The sequence below is a fragment of the Euleptes europaea genome, chromosome 10, assembly GCF_029931775.1.
Source record: "Euleptes europaea isolate rEulEur1 chromosome 10, rEulEur1.hap1, whole genome shotgun sequence".
Classification (NCBI taxonomy): Eukaryota; Metazoa; Chordata; class Lepidosauria; order Squamata; family Sphaerodactylidae; genus Euleptes; species Euleptes europaea.
Genome location: NC_079321.1, coordinates 51,316,275 through 51,340,030, shown reverse-complemented (window position 1 = coordinate 51,340,030; position 23,756 = coordinate 51,316,275). Strand labels below are relative to the sequence as shown.

At 41.8% G+C, this 23,756-nt stretch overlaps 1 protein-coding gene across 2 annotated transcripts in view; it reads left to right on the top strand.

Annotated features, from left to right (window-relative positions):
• Positions 1-23,756, top strand: part of ME1 (malic enzyme 1) — a 124,503-nt gene that overhangs the window by 35,291 nt on the left and 65,456 nt on the right. Inside the window, exons 4-5 of one of the 2 annotated variants that reach the window (XM_056856237.1) lie at positions 5,252-5,327; positions 9,011-9,172. In XM_056856237.1, coding sequence (XP_056712215.1) covers positions 5,252-5,327; positions 9,011-9,172 — 238 coding nt within the window. The remainder of the gene's footprint in view (positions 1-5,251; positions 5,328-9,010; positions 9,173-23,756) is intronic. The other variant, XM_056856238.1, reaches the window with a different exon arrangement.

The window sequence follows — 23,756 nt, the reverse complement described above, 5'->3', positions numbered from 1 at the left end:
AATCACTGTGGTAATAGTGTGCGCACCATGACAGAGAAATTTGTAATACAGAAATAGTCAGCGTTATCCAAGATTTGGCTGACCATCAGTGAAGCAGGAAAAAATGTATTCTTGGGGAAAAAATAAATGGCATTTGCATTGCTATTGCATCATTTTGAAAATGGCTCAGAATCTAGCATTAGTCAGCCACTGAAGTATGGTATAAGGAACCAAACAAAAAAGATCACTCTATAATTTCCAGGCAAAAGTATATATTTACTGTTGTTAGAAACACAACTTGAGGTCCAAGACTAAAGCACACGTGTTAGCTTTTGGCCCTAGCATTGCATCATGTCAGTAATATCAACCTTGGATATAAGACAAAGAAACACTCTGTACTTAATTAATTTTGCATACTGCTTTTAAACGATGGTATACAGTACCCTTACAGGGAGGGTTAGAACAGCAGCAATAAGCAAGGGGGACCTATTGAGGAACCATGCAATCCTGAAGGGGGGCGGAGCTGTTTAGGGGCTGGCACGACCCCACCGCTGGCTTCCATGCCACTTATGCCATGCACAGGGCAACTTGCACTAGCTCCGCAGAGTGACAAAGCAGCGTGACCCTCGTGTGCCAGTGCTGTTTCCCCGGTGTCATTTTTCCAGCGCGAGTGCTCACGCCGGTGTCCGGGGTGTGTGTGTGTTCCTGGGGCATTCTTGGGAGCTTCCAAAGCCCTTTCGCCCTGGGAACGTGCCATTTTGCGGGTGTAGAGTTATGCCTGTAAAATAGGCGGTGTAGCCCTGTGAAACTCAATGGGAGAGATTCACGGGAGTTTTTCAACAGTGTATTTTAAAATTTATTTACAGCTGGGGAAGCCTCTCAGGAGGTGGTGTGGCTGCGCCATCCCTGGCCGTTGCCGAACTACTCCTCCCTTCAGGATTGGACTGCCCGTGTTTAAACTCTCAATAGTAATATTCGGCAAGCTCAGTCTGTTGCAAACTGTTGAGTTCAGGACTGAAAAGGATGCCGAAACCAGCAGAAATAATAGATTCATAGTCCTTCAGTGCTTGACAGGCTGGGATAACCTATTTTAAAATGGGAGGGTATTAAAATACGAGCTCCCAGATGCGGACTGAAAGTGAAGACAGATTGCTGTCAGATCGAGGAAACCAGGAGACCACAGTCAGAAGGACAGGCAAAGGCCACATTAGACCACATTGTCTTAAGCTAATGGTGGAAAAATGTTTGCCTCAAAGGAATCCTGTTGCTTGCTTTCCCAGAAAGGAGGATTGAGGCTATTAAGAGAGGCTGCAAGAACCTGTGCTGACTGCTGACAGGATTTGGAGTTTGGCCCAGAATATTAAGGCCTTCCTCTGCTACAGAGCCTCGTTGGAAATAGACCAAACTGCTAAAAGGCCAAGTAAATAATTTCAAGATAAATGAAGATCTTATTACCTACACTACTCTTAATATCTGATTTGAAGGCAGAGATGAGTCTTAAGAGAAACGTAATTTATTTGTGGAAATTTTAAGTCAATTAAGATTAATGTCATAAATATTGCTTAGAAATTGTAAACAAGATATTACAGACAAATTTGATGGGAAGGTAATGAAGAAAAAATGTACAAGATTGTAAGCATAACGTAATACCCTCTTAGATATGTAAAATGTAAAGTGGTAAGCTGGATCTGATAAAGATTGTATAGATGGTAGTGGTTAGATAATGTGTGTTTAGTAGGTTAGTTTAACTGAATACATAGTAGTAATATTAATATGCTAGGTTAACTATGTATCGTTGCAACCTCAGTTTGATCTCATTTATAATAATTTTTTAAAATAACTTATATTCTTTCTTTGTAAGTTTTGTATCATATATTTCTTTGTACCTTTCTATATCTACAATAAAAAAATAAATAAGGAAATAGTCTAAACTGCTGAGAACCTTGGGCAACCCCTGGAGTGAGGGTCTGATAGGGTTACCAACCTCCGGGTGGTGGCTGGAGATCTCCCGCTATTACAACTGATCTCCAGGCGACAGAGATCAGTTCTTCTGGAGAAAATGGCCACTTTGGCAATTGGACTCTATGGCATCGAAGTCCCTCCCCTCTCCAAACCCTGCCCTCCTCAGGCTCCACCCTCAAAATCTCCAGGTATTTCCACACCTGGAGCTGGCAACCCTAGAATCTGAGAATGTGCTGACAGCTGATTGCAGAATTTTGTGTGCTGCTGAGGGCTTTAAGAGGATAATCTTGGAAGCCAGGGGCACCATCAGAAGGCCGAATGGGGAGAACAGAAGGATCCCACAGGCAAGTGAGAAAGTGGAGGTGGAATAGCAGAAAGTAATTTTATTGTAGAAAGTAATTCACAAAAGGCATCCCTTTGAACTCTCTACACCGGCTGGATCTGTTTATATTGCAAACCAAGAGATTAGTAAAGTCTCCTGTCATAGTAGCAATTTAAACAACGTAGGTTTAGTCAGTCACATTGGAACTCAGAACACATTAGTCAGTTCTTGCAGGTTCCAAACTTTAAAGTACACCAACAGGTTTATCTTGAATTGCCTTACAAAACCTGCAGTGATTTCAGTGGATCCACTTGCAATGCCACAAGTTAAACTACACGGTTAAGTGCCTGCTTAGCTCAAAGCTTTACATACAAAAAAGGTTACCCAGTAAATAAGCATGAGTGACCAAGTGCATAGAGGGGAATGATATCCCTGCTGCAGCACATGGATAAAGTCTATATTAGGCAGGTTGCTCTAAAAAATAGTAGTTGCCTGCAAAAGTGGTAGACTTGGCTGGCTTTAATTGGGGCTCCTTTCGACGAGGCTGTGTCTCAGCCTGGGCTTGAGAACCATGAATGGGAAATTTCTCTTGCTGTGATTTTCCCCCCACACTTTGTCAAACCTTGTTAGGTTCAAGCCTGTAACCACTTGAATGGCCATGTACAGGGGCAGGAACTTTTATTTGAGTGGACAGTTTGGATAAGAGACACAAAGCCACATCTGGAGACAATGTGCAGACTCAGTAGGAAGACTGTAGAGTTCATATCCCAGATCTTCAGTTTTCACAATCTGCTTCTTGGCCTGAGGAGTGCTTTGAGGATCTTTTTAGGTGTTTTATGCTCTAGTTATTTGTTCTGTTTTATACTCTGGGTCTTTATTGACTGGGTATATGATTTTATCTTTTGTTTTGTGCACCACCTTGCGCAGGTCTTGGAAAAGGTGGCATATAAATGTTTTAAACAAATAAATATATTAATGATACAATTAATAGACTTAATATGTAAAGCGCTGTACAAATTTAAAGTACTTATTTAGACCCTGCTTTTTTCTACCTTTAAGGAGTCTCAAAGTGGCTCACAATCGTCTTGCATTCCTCTCCCCACAACAGACACCTTGTGAGATAGGTGGGGCTGAGAGAGTTCAGAGAAAACTGTGACCAGCCCAAGGTCACCCATGTGTAGGAGTGGGGAAACAAACCCAGCTCACCAGATTAGAGTCTGCCGCTCTTAACCATTACACCATGCTGGCTCTCAACAGTTGTAAAGACCTCATCCTGCACTTTTCCTTGTTCCGTCAAATGATTTCTTAGAATAGAGCTACCAGTATACTCTGAGGCAATAATATATAGTTTCAGTTATAGCTGTTGTGTAGGGTTGCCAGGTCCTCCCTCTCCTCCGGTGGGAGGTTTTTGAGGCAGAGCTGAGGTGGGGATAGCATGCGTGCAGCTGCGCGTGATGCCATTACATCACTTCTGGTTTACGCCTGGAAAAGCTGCATCACAAAGGGCCGCTTTACCACTCAAACCCCCAAAATGGCATTTGTGTGTGTGTGTGTGGGGGGGGTTGAGTAGTAAAGCGGCCTGTCGCGATGCGGTGCTTTGGGGTGTAAGCTGGAAGTGATGTAATCCTGTCAGAGGGGGTTGAGTGGAAAAGTGGCCTGTCTGGGTGTAACCCGGAAGTGATCCCTACTCCTGAGCCAGCCAATGGATTGGTGGGCAATTGCCTGCCAATCCAAGTGACCTGGCAACCCTACTGTTGTGTCAACATGACAGACAGATGCATTAGGACAAATATCTATGACGGAGGTATATAATTAGCTTTTGTTTGCATTTGCATTCTTATTTTTGTCCTATTAAGTACCAGAACTTACCGTAAGTCTGTAATAAAATAGCTAAACCAGCACAGGGAGCCATCCACCAACCACCTCCTTCACAGGCATTTTTTAAAGAATAGTGCTGTATGATCAGCTGGTGATATTAGTAAAAGGTTTCATGGTTCTGGTTTCTCAATATAATTTGTGTTATATACCTTGCATTTATAAGGAGAACACGAAGAAAACCACAGAAACAGAATATACTATGAGTTGATTTTACTGTAAATTTTTATGTGGGTTATAGTACACATTATTTTAATTATGATCTAATCAAATACATTAGTGAATTATGAACCTAATAGAGGGTTGTCAAAAAGTTGCCATGGAAATTTTAAAGACATCTGGATGAAATCCTAAGGTAACATTTGAAAACATTAAGCATTTGGCCTTTATCTGGCCAAATGCCACTTAAAAATATACTTTGATGAATTAAAATAGTAGTAGTATACCATCATGATTTTCCAAACTAATTATCAAAACCATCTCTGTATATTTTGTACTCATTTCTAGCATTCCCAGAACATTTGATTTTCTAAATGTTATAAAGACTGCATCCACCATTATATCTGGGCAAAGAAATAGCACAACAAAAATGTTAAAACAGAGGCACCCCCCAATTATGTTTTGCTAGATTGTCATTAGTGATGGGCCAGTTCCCCTCAGCTAGAGTATCATTGCTGAATCTGGCAGACCCATGTTTGAATATCCATACATCAACTTGCTGGGTGACTTTGAGCCAGTCAATCTCTCTCAGCCTAACAGGGTAGTTCTTGTGAGGGGAAAAATGGTGGAGGGGAGAATGATGTTGTAAGCTTATTTGGGTCCCTATTACAGGATAAAAGAAGGATATAAGTATATACATAAATAATTTTGAAATTAGGCTTGACTAGTACCTGTTTTTGAAAAATTGCAAAGTAGTTTTCTTTCCCCCAAATCCATAATTCGTAAAACCTGTTGCTTTCCCAGTGATCTCATCGGTGTTGTTCGTGAAAAGTGTTCCTCTTTTATGTTGTCAGCTTTTATGTTGTATTTGTTTTATCTGTGTTGGAAAGTAGTGTATCAATATAACAACTAAATGCTTTAAAAGGCTAATTTAATAATTTTATTTTCTTATAGGGGACTTTTCATTACTCCCCATGACCGAGGACATGTTGCGACATTGCTTAAATCATGGCCTGCACCTGTCATCAAGGTAGGTGGTTCTTCACCTGCAATACCTGTTTGTTGTCATGCCTCTCTGTCTTAACTGAAGCTAAACACAGATGGGCTATTTAGAATTCAGATTTCGTTATGGCCATAGTGTTGTAAATTAGATGAGCTACAACATCACCTGAATCAACTGGATTGTACCATTGTTGACAGCAGTTTGAGGGAACACATACCAAAAAACTCCCAACAGATGAAAACATGGCACATCAGAGACCCATGCAAGCTCACAATCCCTTTCTCTTAACGTGTTAGTTATAAAATATCAGGGAACTTTCAGAGATGTGATTCCCCATAAGTAATCTGCAGTGGTACAGCCTAGCAAGGGCTGTGCCACATGATTCTTCTAACGATGTCTGCAAAAAAATGGTATAACATGAGAAAAAATACTTTAAAATTATGCCACTTATTTTTCTTCCATCAGTAATAGACTCATGTTATTCTTAATTATAAGAGGTACTTCAGACATTTCAGTAGTATCTGCTGAGACACATTCTTCATTGCTCAGAAAGTTATTTTTTCTTTTGTAAGTTCATTTAATTCTGAATATAAATTATATAAATTATAAAGCTATACTTTGCTGTTGGTTGAATTTTGCAAGGTGCTATGCCAGCAAATAACTAGTTGTGATTGTCCAGTATCACCAATCATGGTGTTGCAATCTGACCCATGATGTAGTATAGCACGTGACAGCTGTTTTCTTTGGCTTGCTCATTCATGAACACTGTTATATCTATGCATATGTAGATAAGTTAACGAATTGGAGGAAAGTGTATCTTTAGAAGTTCTAAATGAATTCTTCATCAGCATAGTGACCACTACAAATAAATCAGAAAGGGTGACACACTGATAGGGAGCCCCGTGGCACAGAGTGGTAAGCTGCAGTACTGTAGTACTTTGCTCTGAGTTCGATCGTGATGGAAGTCATTTTCAGGTAGCTGGCTCAAGGTTTACTCAGCCTTCCATCCTTCCAAGATCACTAAAATGAGTACCCAGCTTGCTGGGAGTAAAGTGTAGGTGAATGGGGAAGGCAATGGCAAACCACCTCATAAACATAGTCTGCCTAGTAAACATCGTGATGTGACGTCACCCCCATGGGTCAGTAATGACCTGGTGCTTGCACAGGGGACTACCATTATCTTTACCTTTAACACACTGATAAGCAATGATCATTTTGTGGTGTTGTGAATTCTCTTGGCTATCGTTGTTTTTCAAGGCTAACTCTAGTAATTATATATTTTAACAAATACTTTATTAGTGCTTCTATAGTACACTTACAATACATTACATATATTGAACACTCTTATAACATCATCAGATTTTCTTTCAAAAACAAATGCTAAAGGAATTTATAAAATATTTGCTGTACTTGAAATATGTGCTCAGTTAATTATCTATGGCCTTAACAAAGTTTACTATTATGTGTAGCCTATGTGTTTATAAGAATAAACCTCAAGTGAAATTTGAAATGCCTCATGGTTTAAAAAAAAATCATATTGTTACATGCTTCCCAGCTCTGAGCAGTGGAATAGTGCTTACTTAGGGGAGGTTATTTTGGAGGAGAGAGCAAAGGAGACTTCTGGAATTTTTTTTGTAATATTTGCTTTATTTGCAAACATACATGTACAACAAAAATGGAGGTGCAGGGCAGCATATCTGCCACCCATATCCGATTCCAGACCATAAGATCCTGCATATCCGAAGTCCTTCAGCTGATCCATTAGAGGGGCATCTCTTTTGCACCCATTTGGGAACATTCACAATATTAATGGTACTTGACTGGTTGCGGACTCTAGCTCTAGTACCCTTGGGCCAATGGTTAGGGCCCTCAGGTTGGTCACAGAGCCCCACCTACTGGGTCATGAGCCCCTGTAGGGCCACCATGTTTTGGCTGTTTTTTGGAAGAACTTCCTGCTAAGGCACATGCATAGAGGATAAAGGTACCATGCCTCCTGTTTCTCTACGTGTGCATGCAGAGAGGAACAGCAGGCAAGGTGACTCAGTAGAGAGAATTCCTTCATAGCCTTGGCTTATTCCTCACTCCAGTACACCTTCTGATGCTTGGCTTGTACTTCATGGTGTTTTATAGCAGTTTTATTGGAAGGGGGTGAGGACCAAGTTTATTTACTGGAATATAAAACTTTATTCTTCACTAACTCATTAAAGACCAAATTGAGAAACATGCTTTTCCTTTTGAGCCTAACTAAGCTAATTGATTAATAAAGTTAAAATTCATACATCCTAGGTCTGCCAGAACAGTCTTATTAATTTATAATCAACATTACTCTGTATTAAATGGGAGTGGCTATTGTAGCAGAAACATGTTTTGTGGTGCTGATTATATACCATTTCTGCTACAGTAGAGTGTATCCTTCTCTCCAGGTCCTGACTATTCTTTCAGTTGTGCTACCTTCTGTTTTCATTAGGAAGGCATGCACACTTGAAAGGGCAGGTGGATGGTCATTGCTATTCTAATGCCAGAGAATCAATAACACATCCTTCCATAATCTGTCCTTTTAGAGCTGGTTTTCACAGTAGAGGTACTCACAGTAGACTCTGTTGGGAAGAACAAAGCTACTGATAGGAATGTGCAAGGAGATATGATTTTTCGAGTATGTAGGCCTCAGGTTATGAAGGGCTTTAAAAGTTAGCACCAGCACTTTGACCTGGAAACTAGCTGGCAGCCAGCGAGAGGACCTCCGAACAGATTAACACCGTCCCACTGGCCAGCTGCAGATAACAAACAGGCTGCTGCATTCTGCCCTAGCTGCAGTTTCCAGGTTGGTTTTCAGGGCAGCTCCATGTAGGGCGTGTTACAGTAATCTGTCCTCAAAGTTTCTAAAGCATTGATCAGTGTGGCCAGATCAGGCATCTGAAGTAGGGAGCCAGCTTCCTAATTGGATGTACCCGGGGAAAAGCATTTCCAACAGGAGGCCTGGATCCAGCAAGACTCCCAAGTTCTTAATAAGATCTTTCAGTGGCAGCTGCACTTCACTGATGGTAGGACACACAATCCCGTTTAAAGCAGTAGCCCTTCCAGCTAGCATAATCTCTGTCTAATCTGCAGCCGCAGCTTGCTCTGTCTCTTGAACACCTTGTGCAGACACTGGGCCAAGACAGAAACGGCAGCCAGTGGTGGCATATTTGAGGTAATACGTAAACTGGTGTCATCAGCATTGCCTGCTGGACAGCAACTGACTTGTTTGCATGATTGCATGGCATGGCTTGGCTGAAATTTAAGCTGTTTTCATTGTTTGCACTGTCTTGTATGGTCTTCAGTTTGGACAAGGAGTCTTGTAGGTCTTTAACCTGATCTCAGCACTCTGTTTGTCGGCAAATATCTTTTTAGCTGGAAACTATGAGTTGCTAGGCCAGCACAATGTCATTGCTCTGCGGGGATGTTACAACAACATATTAGTCAGACACGTTATGTTGATTCAAGCATTTCGGATCAGGGTACCAGGTTTCTACTGTGTTTCACTCCAAGAAGCTGATCTAATAAAATAATTCACAATTCCAGCATCTCGATGAAAAATGCAGCACACTAAAACAAAATTCTTTACTACTGTATTTTTTGAAAAAAATAGAAGCAACTTGTTTAAAAATTGACATAAAAAGAGTTTAGGATACGTTGACTGTTTTACAGTGCTTCTGATACGTTCCCTCTAGGCTGTTGTGGTGACTGATGGAGAACGTATTCTTGGCCTCGGAGACCTTGGTTGTTATGGAATGGGCATCCCAGTGGGTAAACTAGCACTTTACACAGCATGCGGAGGAATGAAGCCCCAGGAGTGTCTGCCGGTTATGCTTGATGTGGGAACTGACAATGAGGTAAATGCTGTGCCATGCTGTTACGACCGTTTGATATATTTCAAGGGAAAAACCATACAAAACGCTGTAGTGCTCTTTGCCTGTTGAACTAAATCTTTAAAATTCTCTCTAAGGAAAAATTCGGTTTTATGATGATAGATCTGATGGGTAGGTCTTAGTAACTCCTTGTCTTGCAGGAAGTTGCATCTCCTCCAGTAGATGCTGTGGTGGTGCAAGCACAGAGGCAGAGCCAAATGTGTAAAGCACAACGGAATACAAGGGAGGCTCTTTTGATACAACTGTTACTGTACAATGAGATCTCTGATGGGATTTTGATGCCTTTTTTTTAAGGTTAAAAAACAGCCACAGAAAATTTTGATTCATTTTCTCCTATCCCATTTTCTGTATGGAAACCAGCTTTTCCAACCTCTCTGAGCAGCTATGACCCATGTTAGGGGGGAAAAAGACAAGTATTGTACTTGTCTTTTCCCCTTCTTTGGCGAATAGCAGCTCATGTTGTTGGAAAAGTGCATAGGGAAAAGAGTGGCCACCACATGTTATGATCTCAATCTAGGAGGAAGAACAATAGAAGCGGGTAGTAGAGTAAATTCCATGCTCTTGTGCTTTTTCATAGCAGAGCGCAGGAGTGGGTTCCTATAAGGACAATTTATTTTATTATCATTATTATCAGTGTAAGCCTAATATTAGGAATGATTCTGTATTATTATTGCTTAAGGATTTACAACTTTATTATATGGGTTCAAACAGAAAAGTCTATGTAAAACCATTTTAAAAATTATACATTTCGTAAGACAAATATGAAACATCTTGGCCTATTAATAATAGGAATGTCTGAGCACATGACAGTTCCTCTCTAAATGATGAAGTGAGGAATGGTGTACATTACTGCAATGGCAAACCACGTGGAAATGATTTGTATAAGGTTATTTGAATATACTGAGCCACGCAGGGAGAATTTAGTGAAATAGAGATTGATGAAATAATTATGGATGGTTTAAAGCTATGTAGCGACAAAAAGAATGCAAGAGCATCAAATACTTTTGTAAGCAGATATGCCCATTTACCGGCATTGTTTCAGATAATTAAAAGCAATACACGGTTACATACAGTGTGGGTTTATCAGCCAGCAAAATGTAGAGAATCCTGGAATTCATTGTGAAAGAGAGAACAGATCAGCGGAGTGTTTACCTCCTGTAAGTTGAGGCAGACATTCTCAGAATTAGTAAGGCTAGTTGGAAATTTCCTAGTGGAAACTATTTTAATCAAAACACAGGATTTCATTGAAACTGGTATGCTGTGATCTTTTTATAGGGTCAGATGGGACCATATGGAAGGCCATGATGGGAGCTGTTTTAGTTCCTGGCCAAAGCACTGAAAGCTCTCTAAAGGTGCATTCACAAAACCTTATCATGGAGGTCAGATGTAGAAATGATATAATACTTCTACTTTGGATAGAAAATGCTGTAAGAGGCATGATGTTTCTGTCTCTAGCTGCCGTCTTGGTGTAGGCTGATTGAAAAAGGAATATCATTTCAACTTTTTTGCTTCATATAAAAATATCTAAGGCAATCGCTTTCTCAATCCTCCATTTTGGGTTCAATGTTAAAGCAAGAAAAAGAGCTCTCCCCCCCCCCCCGCCAAATAAGTAGTTCCATATAGTTGTAGCTCAAGACCAAGTAGCAAGTGTTTCTTCCTATGATGACTGGGAGGGAAAAGTAAACACAAGGAACTGAAGGGCTTTTAAAAGCTGATCTGAATGGCTCAGGCTAGCGCCCTCTTAATAGATCGCAGGAGCTAAGCTGGGCTGGTCCTGGTTAGTACTTGGATGGAAAACCACCCTGCAAAGGGGAATGTATAGGGTTGCCAACTGCCAGGTAGTAGCAGGAGATCTCCTGCTAATACAACTGATCTCCAACTGATAGAGATCAGATCACCTGGAGAAAAATGGCCGCTTTGGCAATTGGACTCTATGGCATTGAAGTCCCTCCCCTCCCCAAACCCCGCCCTCCTCAGGCTCCACCCCAAAAACCTCCCGCTGGTGGCAAAGAGGGACCTGGCAACCCTAGGAATGTAGTATGGTGATATGGAGAAGCAAACCATCATCAGGCAGTGATTGGGTTAAGTATCTAGTTCTGGTCTCATTTCCCTGCTGCTTCTCTTCTCCAAACCTCCCCTCCCCCCCAGTCCTTTTTTCTTTTTCTAAAAAAAGCATTGTGCTCTTTTAAAAAAGCACGGTCCCTTTACTTAAGCACTCTTTGGATCTGATAGATCTGTTTGGTGAACTAGGTGCCTATTATTTTCCTTAAAAGGTGTGCTTAATGTATTATTTAGGGTGACTGTCACAAATTTTTCGAAATGTTAATGAGATACATCTTTTGTGCCTTGTATGCTGATATTGATATTTTTCACCGAATTGAGTTTATAAAACTAAGAATCTTTCCAGAAAAAATAGTTTTGAAAGGATATAAAGTTACAAAGAGTGTGATCCAACTGTGAGAGTCTATTGAGTGCTATAACTCATGGACACATCAGTCCACATATCAGCTGTAATGTGTTTTATTACACATTTGTACAGCAGGGAAATCTTGAGTTGAAATGATTTCCTGCTGTGTTTTCAACTTTTTTAGTGTTTGTTTTCCGCTTGGCACACAGTTTCTTCCATTGTACTTATTTTTTATTTATAGAAGTTGATATTTATGAAGTATCCACAGGTACTTATCTCATGCTCTTAAGGGAGACAAATGAAGTGCATATTAATGCACATTCCTTAGGCCTAGGCTTTTCTGTTATGGTATTGGTACTCTGAACCCAAATACTTGTGATCGCATATCTGAACACAACAGTGACATTTCGCAACGAAGTGGTGCATCTGTGGACAGGCACTGTCCCCTAAGCATTTATTTCTGTGTGCCACAAGTCTTTAGATAGGCCTGTTAAGTAGTTCAAACTCAACACTGTAGCTTGACTGAGTTATGGGATGTGGCTGCCTGACAAATGGCAGAAGACTCCAGTAGTATGAGGTGTCTCTGGACCACTTCCATACCCAAATTCTATAAATTTATGAGGATGGAGAGTAGGAACCTGTCCAAAATGAAGAACCAGACACAAGCAGCTTCTGTTTTTTCTGCATTGTCCAGTGTCCCTACCACCTTAGTTATCCTTTGAAAATTTCAGTGTTAGTCACTGCTTTTTCCCTCCTACAATGTAAAAAAACTTTAAATAATTGAAACCCCCCCATACGCACAGCAAATACCCAAACACATAGAAATGAAGAACTATAGCTCCAGCCATGAGCTGAGGCATCATTTGTGCCTGAGGAGGGGGGAACAAGGATGATTTTAGGCGACTGGGCCCGGCACTGGCAATCAACCAGTCAGCTCTCAAGCAGCTTCCTGTGGCCTTCCCTCAGAGATCAGCCCATCACTGGACGGGTGGGGCATGCAGACGGACAGGGGGCAGGCTTCTGCCTGGTCCACAGCTTAGATTGAAAGGAGCAGGCTGAAGAGGTACCTAGCATTCAGCAGCTCTCATGGGCTGACTGAGCACCTAGGACTTTCCCACAAGCGAGGCGGTCTTTACGGAGTGGATGGAGTACACTGCTCCACAGAAGTCAACAATGTATGGCTTGAGGATCTCTGAGCTGGATTTCTGGGTGTATTACAGGTTCCTTTATTTGGCAGTTGGTTATCTATATGCAGACAATACCCAGCTCTATATATTCTTATCCAAATCTCCTGGTGATGTGGTAGATGTCCTGAAGAGGACCTGGCCACTGTGGTAAATTGGCTAAGAGTGAACAAATCGAAAAGACTGAGGTAATGCTTGGGAAAACAGAGATCTGACCTTTGCAGACTCAGTTAAGAGCCTTGGGGTTATACTGGACCCAACGTTATTGCTAGACAAGCAAATTAATGCAGCTGCAAAAAAGGCTTTCTTCCAACTCAGCCTAGCCCATAAGATGGTCCCTTACCTTGATACGACAGATGTGGCCACCTGGATCCATGCCACAGTAGCGTCAAGTTTAGGCTACTGTAAGGCACTGTAAGCCTCCCCTCAAAAGGAACTCAGAAAGTCCTGTTGGTGCAGAATGCTGCAGCTCGACTATTATCGGCAGCTAGATGGAGCTGACATATTACTCCCATCCTGCAGGCATTTCACTGGCTGCACTTCACATCTGTTAGGTAAGGTAAAGGTCCCCTGTGCAAGCACCGGGTCATTCCTGACCCATGGAGTGACATCACATCCCGACGTTTTCTAGGCAGACTTTGTTTGCGGGGTGGTTTGCCAGTGCCTTCCCCAGTCATCTTCCCTTTACCCCCAGCAAGCTGGGTACGACCTCGGAAGGATGGAAGGCTGAGTCAACCTTGAGCCGGCTACCTGAAACCAACTTCTGTCGGGATCGAACTCAGGTCATGAGCGGAGCTTGGACTGCAGTACTGCAGCTTACCACTCTGTGCCACGGGGCTCCTTCACATCTGTTACCAGGCTCAATTTAAAGTGTTGGCTATCACATACAAAGCCCCTCATGGCCTTGGACCTTCCATATCGGCAAGAACATCTCTCCCCCTCTTCTGTGCCATGACAGTGTCACTCATCTGAGCAGGGCCTTCTGCAGGTGCTATTAACCTGCAAATGAGCAAAATCAACAACTTTCCGTACACGCGCCTTTTCTGTTGTGGCCCTCACCTTATGGAATGGCCTGCCTGAAGAGGTCAGGAACATTCCCACCCTCCTGACTTTCCACAAGCTATGCAAAACTGAATTATTCAAGAGGTTTTTTTTTCCTATGCAGGCAATAAGGTTAACTGTACAACATGATTCACCAAGCATCTTGGATAAATGATTAGGGGCTGTGGTCTATATCACTGTGTATAGCAGTGGTTCTCAACCTTTTTTGCTCCATTCCCCCCGGTCACCATTGTTTAGAATATAATTCCCCCCTCCCCAAGATAGTCATACACTTTATTGAATGTCATAGATTAAATTAAAAACAACCTACAACTTTACAGATTGTACATAATCTATAGGACATCAAACTTTGCTGAATAGTGGTCTCAATTCCCCCCCGGAACCTTAAAATTCCCCCCCCAGAGGGGAATTCCCCCCTTGCTGAGAACTTACGTTGTATAGCTTGTTGTAAGTAGGATCCTACTGTGTAATTTTGCATCATTTAGCGTACTTTGCTTCTGTTCTGTTTTTAGATTTCTGGTTGGTTCTGTAACTCTCATCCTAGGTATTGTTTATCGAATGTCCCATCCTGTTAATCGTTTTGACTCAGTTTTTGTAATCTGCCTTCAGTCCCGGTGAGAAAGGGGGGCTGTGAATAATGTAAGTAAAATAAAAAAGAAAGAAGAACTTTGGCTGATTTGCTTATGCTGATAATTTGGTAGCAGTAAACAAATTTTTACAAATTCTTCTTGTTGATTAATTTCTTACTCAGTGTAAACTTGCAATTTTTTTTGCGGGGGGAGTACACTAAAGCATTCCTACCTGTAATGTAGTAAATGGTTATTTCTGTCTTTTCACTAGGGGTATTAGGAACTTAGAAGTTCAGTGGTAAATCTAGATTAAACAACATAAGCATATATCAATTCCTTGTTAACTCTAGCATAACAGCAAGACTTTTATTAGTAAAAATGTAGCACTGAAAACAGCCTTTGATGAAGTTCTGGTTTGCCTTTTTTTTTAAAAAAAGCATCAAAGTCTACTCTGTGAATTCATAGCTTTCACCTTCTCAACTAGTGTAAATTAGAGGGTGCTAAAGCATATGAAAAGGAATTAAACAGAAAAGGGCAAATAACTGAAACTGCAGATCTCTGGATGGGAGAATCAAAGAGTACAGGACTGGCTAATGAAAGCAACATTAACCTAAAGCAATTTATATTTTCAACATAGGGCACAAAACCCGTATTTTAAAATATCAGAATGATAGAGAGACCCCCTTCCCAAAGACATACCATGGAGATATATCTGCAGTTGAGGGCATCCATGTAATGGGCTGCTTAATGTTACAGACCTTACATGGAGCCTCCTTAGGGTTGCCAGGTCCCTCTTCTCAATCGGTGGGAGATTTTGGAGGCGGAGCCTGAAGAGGGTGGGGTTTGGGGAGGGGAGGGACTTCAATGCCATAGAGTTCTATTGCCAAAGCGGCCATTTTTCTCCAGGTGATCTGGTCTCTATCAGCTGGAGATCAGTTGAATTAGCAGGAAATCTCCTGCTACTACCTGGCAGTTGGCAACACTAAGCCTCCTCTGTCCGCTTCTGGTGACATAAGATTTGAAGCAGCCCAAATAGTGAGGAACAAAGACAACATGGAGGTGGGTAAGGCAAGAAGGTTCAGTTAGCCTGATAGGGGTCTCAGGCTGGGTGTGTGTGTGAGAGAAAGAGAAGGAGAGTAGTAAAGCAAGCAGAAGGTCCCAAGTTTAGGCCCTTGCATCTCTAGTTTAAGTGATCTCAAATGCAGAAATTGGGAAGGACCTTTCTCTGCCTGAGGTCCTCTGCCAGTCACAGTAGATAGTTCTGAGAGAAAGGTGAACTATAAATAAGGTAAATAAATAAATTAAGTGTAATGGTCTCACTCAGCTTCATATTTATTTCTTTGTTTGAAAATGTCTAGGTCACCTTTCCCTGCATAATAAAGTGTGTGTGTGTGTTGAAGTAGCTATAATGGGATAGAGACCAGGTAACTGTGTCTCAATTCAGACATCATATTAGTAATCCATGGCTTGTGCTGATTGTTGTTTAGAACACAAACCATAGTTTAGACCTATGTCTGCTTTTGTTTTATGTCCTTGAAGTTTGCTTTCATCTTCATAGTCCAGCAGCAGGGAGAGAAATAGCAGTACCTATGGATTGTTGATCCAGGGCCAAAGAATATCCACCATTTCTCCCAGAATATCTTAATTTTAACCAAAAATTGCTTTGGGGCTGTGTGTTAACAAAAGGATGGTGATAAAGAGAGGTTACCCAACCTGTAGGGAAAGGCATTTTGACAGCCCCCACACCTGGTGGAACCCTTCTTTTCTCTCCTCCCCCACCCAAGACAAAGAGCCATCCTACACAGCAGGCAGACAGGTGAGTCAGCTGCCAGGGAGCTCTCTGGCATAGCTGGCTTCCAACACCTGAAGGCAGACTGAGGGGGAAGGAGGCACCCAAGGATGAAGTTGGCTGGGTATACTGGCTGTCAGAAGTCCAAAAACAGCCAGTGATGTCAAGCTGGTCAGGTGGAGAGGTGGGAGTGGGTGTGTACACACCCAAAGATGCAGGGGTACAGTTTCTGAAGGGGAGATGTCCTCTGGGTGATGCTGGTTAATTGAGCATTCTGGATAATCAAGTAGTACATAAAAAAGAGTTTACTATACATGGATAATTTTAAGTCAGTAGCAGAAGGTTGGCCACTGTTAGAAACAGGATAGTGGACTAGATGGATCTTTTCTCTGATCCAGCATCTTAGGATCCATCAACTTAAAGTCTATCAAGAAACAGTTCCGTTTACTTCTATGAACAGCAATAGCTGCTAACATTGTGTAATAACATATTTTGGGGGACGGGGACTGTTTAGGACGGGGACTGCATTGAAGTAAACCTGAATTTAATGTATTCTGAGTTTTCCAAACTGTTTCTGTACTTGATTAACAAAAATATTTCTAGAAAAGCAAGGACTAGATATACCTTTTAAATGCCACATTTTGTTTCTAAACCACACTTCCTATTTAATTTTGCCAAATATGTTCCATCCTGAATCTAACTTTTGGCAGCTCAGTTTTCCCACATGTTTCTCGATCTGCTATTCAAATTTATTCTAAAAGTGAAATTCTACTTTTCTATGCTGCTTTTTCTTTTAACTGTGCACAGGAGATGTGTGTTCCTAGAATTTACATAAATATTTAAAAAGATGTTATCGTTTTAGACCGGTGAACTTGTTTGCTGTGTGGTACAAAATGATGAAACATGGTTCGGCTCAGAAGCTAGAATATTACCGTATTAGGATGTAGGGAACTCCATTTCAGTTTCTTAGTGTGACATAGAGCTCCTTGGGTTGCTTTGGTGAATTGTGATCTTTTGCTCTAGGGTGGTTCTCTGAGGAGAATAAATAGGACTGACTATTAATAAATCACTGTAATCACTGTAGGGTGTTTTGTTTTTCCATTGATCAAAGCTTTCCTTACATACGAATGCGTATTGCAACATCAGCTTCTATTTTCTGGAAACAAAAATGCTCAGCTAAACCACAGGAATGTTCTCTTTTAAATTATGGGAACATAGAACAAAAAAAAAAGCAAGAGATGAAAGGGGAAGTCATTTCAGAGTTTTAAAATTTATTTGAAATAGATTAGATTAGAACACAGGAAATTTTGTGTGTGTGCTCGTATGGTTTGTCCAGCTTTGACCTGAGTACCAAATCCCTATCAATAATCTGGTCATATGGGCAAGGTGAACAGTCTTAGTTGGTGTACCAACCTCAGTGAGCTGGTGACATCATTAGCTGTGCTGGAATCCTGGTAGGGTTGCCAGGTCCCTCTTTGCCACCGGTGGGAGGTTTTTGGTGCGGAGCCTTAGGAGGGCAGGGTTTGGGGAGGGGAGGGACTTCAATGCCATAGAGTCCAATTGCCAAAGCGGCCATTTTCTCCAGGGGAACTGATCTCTATCGACTGGAGATCAGTTGTAATAGCAGGAGATCTCCAGCTAGTACCTGGAGGTTGGCAACCCTAGTGACAACCCTAGTGCCTCAATGAGGCATCATGCAATAGAGGGAAAGGCCCAAACTGCTGGGGTGGGGTGCTGGTGGGGATGGGAGAGTATAACACTGAATGAAGCTTATGTTTGTGTGGGCGCACTTGGTGCTGCTGTAGGGGTTTATTTACAAAATGTCTACCTCACCTTTCTGCCCTGATCAGGGTCACAAAGTGGTGAACAGATTGAAAAAAATACATAATAGCAACACATCTTCAAAACCATTACAGTCATACAAAAACACATAGGTTGTGCTAAGTGGTATTGATGGGAACCTCTTCAGTGTCCCCAGTGGATAATCCTTCTGAATGGTCCCACTGGATATGTTTGTGAGTACCTACTTTGTCCAGTGTAAACCACAGATTATATAGAAATGTGGGTGCTGTTCCATATGCTTGCTTCATTCTGCATGATTCATTGTATCGAGGGAACTGGTGCGTGACTGTGAATGAAACATGCACACTCGGGAATTGGGATATCACTTGAAATGTGCCTATTTTGATGAATTGGACAATTACTGTTGGGATTGATGAATTGGGATTACTGTTTCAACTCACTAGAACAGTACGTTTAAGAAGTAACTCTAGATGAAGGGATTCGGCTTGTGAATGGTGATGTATTACTGAGTGTGTGGGAGTATGTTTGCATGTAGAGGTTTGGGAGTTGTGCCTGAACTGGATCACAGCTTTGAAACGGGTGTTGGACTGAAACTTAGCTTCACATCAGCACTACGCCGAAACATATTGGCGGCTTTCATGAGACCACTCAAAGGGGACTTGTGTTCTCAGGTTTTCCACAGAAACAACAAGAGTACTCATGTTGCTTAAATGACTTTGGCAATACTTTACAGGCAGCATACAGTAAATGTTGGAAGTTGAAACTACTAAATTAAAGCCCAAAGTACTTATCAAAGTACTTATACCTGGCAGGATCTTCAGTTGGATGGTAAATTATCCATCCCAAAAAGCACATAGACCCATTGTCGAAGGCTTTCACGGTCAGAGTTCATTGGTTCTTGTAGGTTATCCGGGCTGTGTAACCGTGGTCTTGGAATTTTCTTTCCTGACGTTTCGCCAGCAACTGTGGCAGGCATCTTCAGAGTAGTAACACTGAAGGACAGTGTCTCTCAGTGTCAAGGGTGTAGAAAGAGTAATATATAGTCAGAAAGGGGTTGGGTTTGAGCTGAGTATTGTCCTGCAAAAGTATTGTCCTGTAAGTATCAAGATAATGTGCTAATGAGGGTATGGTATGTTAATATGGAACCATTGTATCCTGAAGTGATCTGTTAATGTGTGTAATCCAAAACTAATCTGTATGGCTATTGTTGAATGTTGTCTTTGTCTGGAGGTGTTTCAGGGCAGGAAGCCAAGCCTTATTCATTCTTAAACTCTCCTCTTTTCTGTTAAAGTTGTGCTGATGTTTGTGAATTTCAATGGCTTCTCTGTGCAATCTGACAAAATAGTTGGTAGAATTGTCCAGTCTTTCAGTGTCTTGGAATAAGACCCTGTGTCCTGTTTGTGTCAGTCCATGTTCAGCCACTGCTGATTTCTCAGGTTGGCCAAGTCTGCAGTATCTTTCATGTTCTTTTATCCTTGTTTGTATGCTGCGTTTTGTGGTCCCGATGTAAACTTCTCCACAGCTGCAAGGTATACGATATACTCCTGCAGAGGTGAGGGGGTCTCTTTTGTCTTTTGCTGATCGTAGCATTTGTTGTATTTTCTTGGTGGGTTTAAACACTGTTTGTAGGTTATGTTTTTTCAAAAGTTTCTCCATCCTATCAGTGACTCCTTTAATAAATGGCAAGAATACCTTTCCTATGGGAGACTGTTTTTCTTGAGTTTTCTGATTTTTGTTTGGTTCAATGGCCCTTCTGATTTCATTCTTGGAGTAGCCGTTTGCTAGCAGTGCGTGATTTAGATGGTTAGTTTCTTCCTTGAGAAACTGTGGTTCACAGATCCGTCTTGCACGGTCCATTAATGTTTTGATTATTCCTCTTTTCTGTCGGGGGTGGTGGTTGGAGTTTTTGTGTAAGTAGCGATCTGTGTGAGTTGGTTTCCGGTAGACCTTGTGACCTAACTGAAGGTTTGATTTACGGATGACAAGGGTATCAAGAAATGGGAGTTTACCCTCAATTTCCTTTTCCATGGTAAACTGAATGTTTGGATGGATATTATTAAGATGGTTTAGAAAGTCCATTAATTTTTCTTCACCATGGCTCCAAATGGTAAATGTATCATCTACGAACCTGAACCAGACTGTAGGTTTGTAAGGTGCTGATTCTAATGCTGTCTTTTCAAAATATTCCATGTAAAAGTTTGCTATTACTGGACTGAGTGGACTTCCCATAGCTACTCCATCAATCTGTTCATAAAATTCTTGATCCCATAGGAAATAACTTGTTGTCAAACAATGGTGAAATAAGGCTGTTATATCTTCTGGAAAAATCTGGTTAATCAATGAGATAGTGTCTTTAACTGGAACCTTGGTAAAGAGGGATACAACATCAAAACTGATTAATATATCCTTTGGATTGAGTCTTAACGGACTGATTTTGTTGATGAAGTGAGTTGAATCTTTGATGTAAGAAGTGGTTTTTCCAATGTGGTCCTGTAGGAGGGTGGTCAAATATTTAGCTAATTCGTATGTTGGGGAACCAATGGCACTCACGATGGGTCGGAGTGGAACGGAATCCTTATGAATTTTAGGTAGTCCATATAATCGTGGTGGTTGTGCTTCAGTCTTGCATAGTTTTCTGTGTGTGTCGGGATGAAGAGTGGAATTCTTGATCAGAATGCTAGTTTTCCTGGTAATTTTGCAAGTTGGATCTCGTTTTAGTTTTTTGTATGTGGCAGGGTCCAGAAGTTCCTCAATCTTCTTTTTGTATTCTTCTGTTTTCATGATCACTGTGGCATTGCCTTTGTCAGCTGGTAGAATAATGATTTCTGGATCTGCATTGAGGGTCTTGATGGCGTTTCTCTCCTTGCGTGTTATATTGCTGGTAGGGGGCTTTGCTTTTCGTAGAACCTGAGAAATCAGCAGTGGCTGAACATGGACTGACACAAACAGGACACAGGGTCTTATTCCAAGACACTGAAAGACTGGACAATTCTACCAACTATTTTGTCAGATTGCACAGAGAAGCCATTGAAATTCACAAACATCAGCACAACTTTAACAGAAAAGAGGAGAGTTTAAGAATGAATAAGGCTTGGCTTCCTGCCCTGAAACACCTCCAGACAAAGACAACATTCAACAATAGCCATACAGATTAGTTTTGGATTACACACATTAACAGATCACTTCAGGATACAATGGTTCCATATTAACATACCATACCCTCATTAGCACATTATCTTGATACTTACAGGACAATACTTTTGCAGGACAATACTCAGCTCAAACCCAACCCCTTTCTGACTATATATTACTCTTTCTACACCCTTGACACTGAGAGACACTGTCCTTCAGTGTTACTACTCTGAAGATGCCTGCCACAGTTGCTGGCGAAACGTCAGGAAAGAAAATTCCAAGACCACGGTTACACAGCCCGGATAACCTACAAGAACCAACATAGACCCATTGCTTATACAAAGCAAGTTAGGATTTGGGCTACTAAAATAAATGGAGTTACTATTTGTTTAATGTGTAACTTTAGAATCTAAAACCAGAAAGTGTTAACACGTCACAATGAGTACATTTCCTAAATGCTTTACTGGAGGTGCATGGAGCTTGGCTATATATTTTTTCTTCTTTCTTTTTAATCCAAGAGAATGCTAGAGGAGATGTCTGGGTAGCGGGTAGGAAAGTTACTGATGCTGCTGAGTTCTCTTTGCCTTAGCTTGGAGTCATATCCTAAAATCCCAAGGAGGACACAGAGGAGGGTTTGCACAGTGGTATTGCCCAGTATACGTGGTCTTGGCCTTGCCTCATGACTTGTGTGCTCCTGGCCCTCACATTCCACACATCTGTTGTCTATTTTTTTCTGTTCCTTGCCTGCTTATTGTCATCAAGTCATCTGAGTATTTTGGGACAAAAGAAATACATGCAACAAGGAAGTTGTGGGGAAAGGAAAGCAGCTGGTGAGCACAGAAGAAGAAGAGTTGGTTTTATATGGAAACTTTCTCTGCCACTTAAGGAAGAATCAAAGCGGTTTACAATCACCTTCCCTTCTCCTTCCCACAACAGACACCCTGTGAGGTAGGTGGGGCTGAGAGAGCTCTAACAGAGCTGTGACTAGTCCAAGGTCACCCAACTGGCTTCATGTGTAGGAGTGGGGAAGCCAATCCAGTTCACCAGATTAGCTTCCGCCATTTTTGTGGAGTGGGGAATCAAACCCAGTTCTCCAGATCAGAGCCCGCTGCTCCAAACCATCGCTCTTAACCACCACACCTCGCTGGCTCTCACAATGCTTACAAATTAGCCCAGGGCCTGCCTGCCTCCACACAACCCTTTAAAAAGCTGTCTAAGGGTGAGCCAGGGAGGAAGAGCCAGATCTCTTCTTGGCTTGTAGAGAGAGAAGAAGGTGGTTAGAGAGAGGGAGCAATTTTAACCGTCATTTTAAAAACGTCAAATGTGTCATATAGTCACTGATACTCACTTTTTATGGTCTTGGTGGGATCTGAGTTTAGTAGCCCAATTACATGATCTTGGTTCTGCTATTGGGAAGATTTCTTGGCCAAAAAAAAAGAAAAAAAAGAAACAACATTTGAAAAAAAACAAAACAATGCTTCAAGTAACAGAACTATGTATACATATGGAAAGAATTGATTACTACAACTTGCTTTGCTTTAAGCTTATTCTGTGTGTGGTCCATATATCTAGAGTGTTGATTAGGCTTGCCAGGCCCCGCAGCTCCACCGGCGGGAGCTTCGCAGGGCTGTGGCGTTAGCACGCGATGCGCCTACGTCACTTCTGGTTTAACCCGGAAGTGATGGGGCCGCTCTAGCGATCCTGGCCAAAACTGTATGGTTTTCATAGAGTTTTAGCAGAGGGTGCTAGAGCGTCCGCGTCACTTTCGGGTTTACCCAAAAGTGACGCGTGCGCCTCATCTGCGCACGCGTGCCCGCAGTGCCCTCCAGCCCTCAGCTGGCCAGCGGGCAGCCCAGTGGATGGGCGGTAGTTTACCCGCCACCACCGGGCAATAGGCAACCCTAGTGTTGATGCTTGAACTTTTTGGTAATTGCAGTTTGACCTAGGGTTGCCAGGCCCCTCTTTGCCCCTGGCGGGAGGTTTTTTTTGGGCGGAGCCTGAGGAGGGCAGAGTTTGGGGAGAGGAGGGACTTCGATGCCATAGAGTCCAATTGCCAAAGCGGCCATTTTCTCCAGGTGAACTGATCTCTATTGGCTGGACATCAGTTGTAATAGCGGAAGAACTCCAGCTACTACCTGGAGGTTGGCAATCCTAGTTTGGCCTACGTTGACAGCCTTACTCCTGCAGTAGAAACCAGAATTTTAAGGAATGGGAGATGCTGAGGAAAGCTGGCAAATAATCTTTCTAATGTTCTTAGCATGAGATCTGTGCATCAGAGTCCGTGGGTTCTTAATAAACTCATGAAATGTCACTCTTAAATTCGCAGAGATGAGTTTCTCCTTTATGAAAAAGAGAAAATGGATTTACTTTCAAATTCTGGTGGTTGTTAAACCACTCTCATCTATCCTGTTCCTCAGAACTGCTTTTTTTCTTTTTTCTTTTTTTCCAAATAGCACATATCAGTTCAGAGGAGGGGGAATATTTTAACAATACTTGGCTCTGGTTACCTCTATTAAAATTTGTTGGCCAAACCGTTTGCGTGTTTCAGTTCACAGCACCATATATTTTCAGTTATTCAACTTTAAACAATAGCAACAGATAG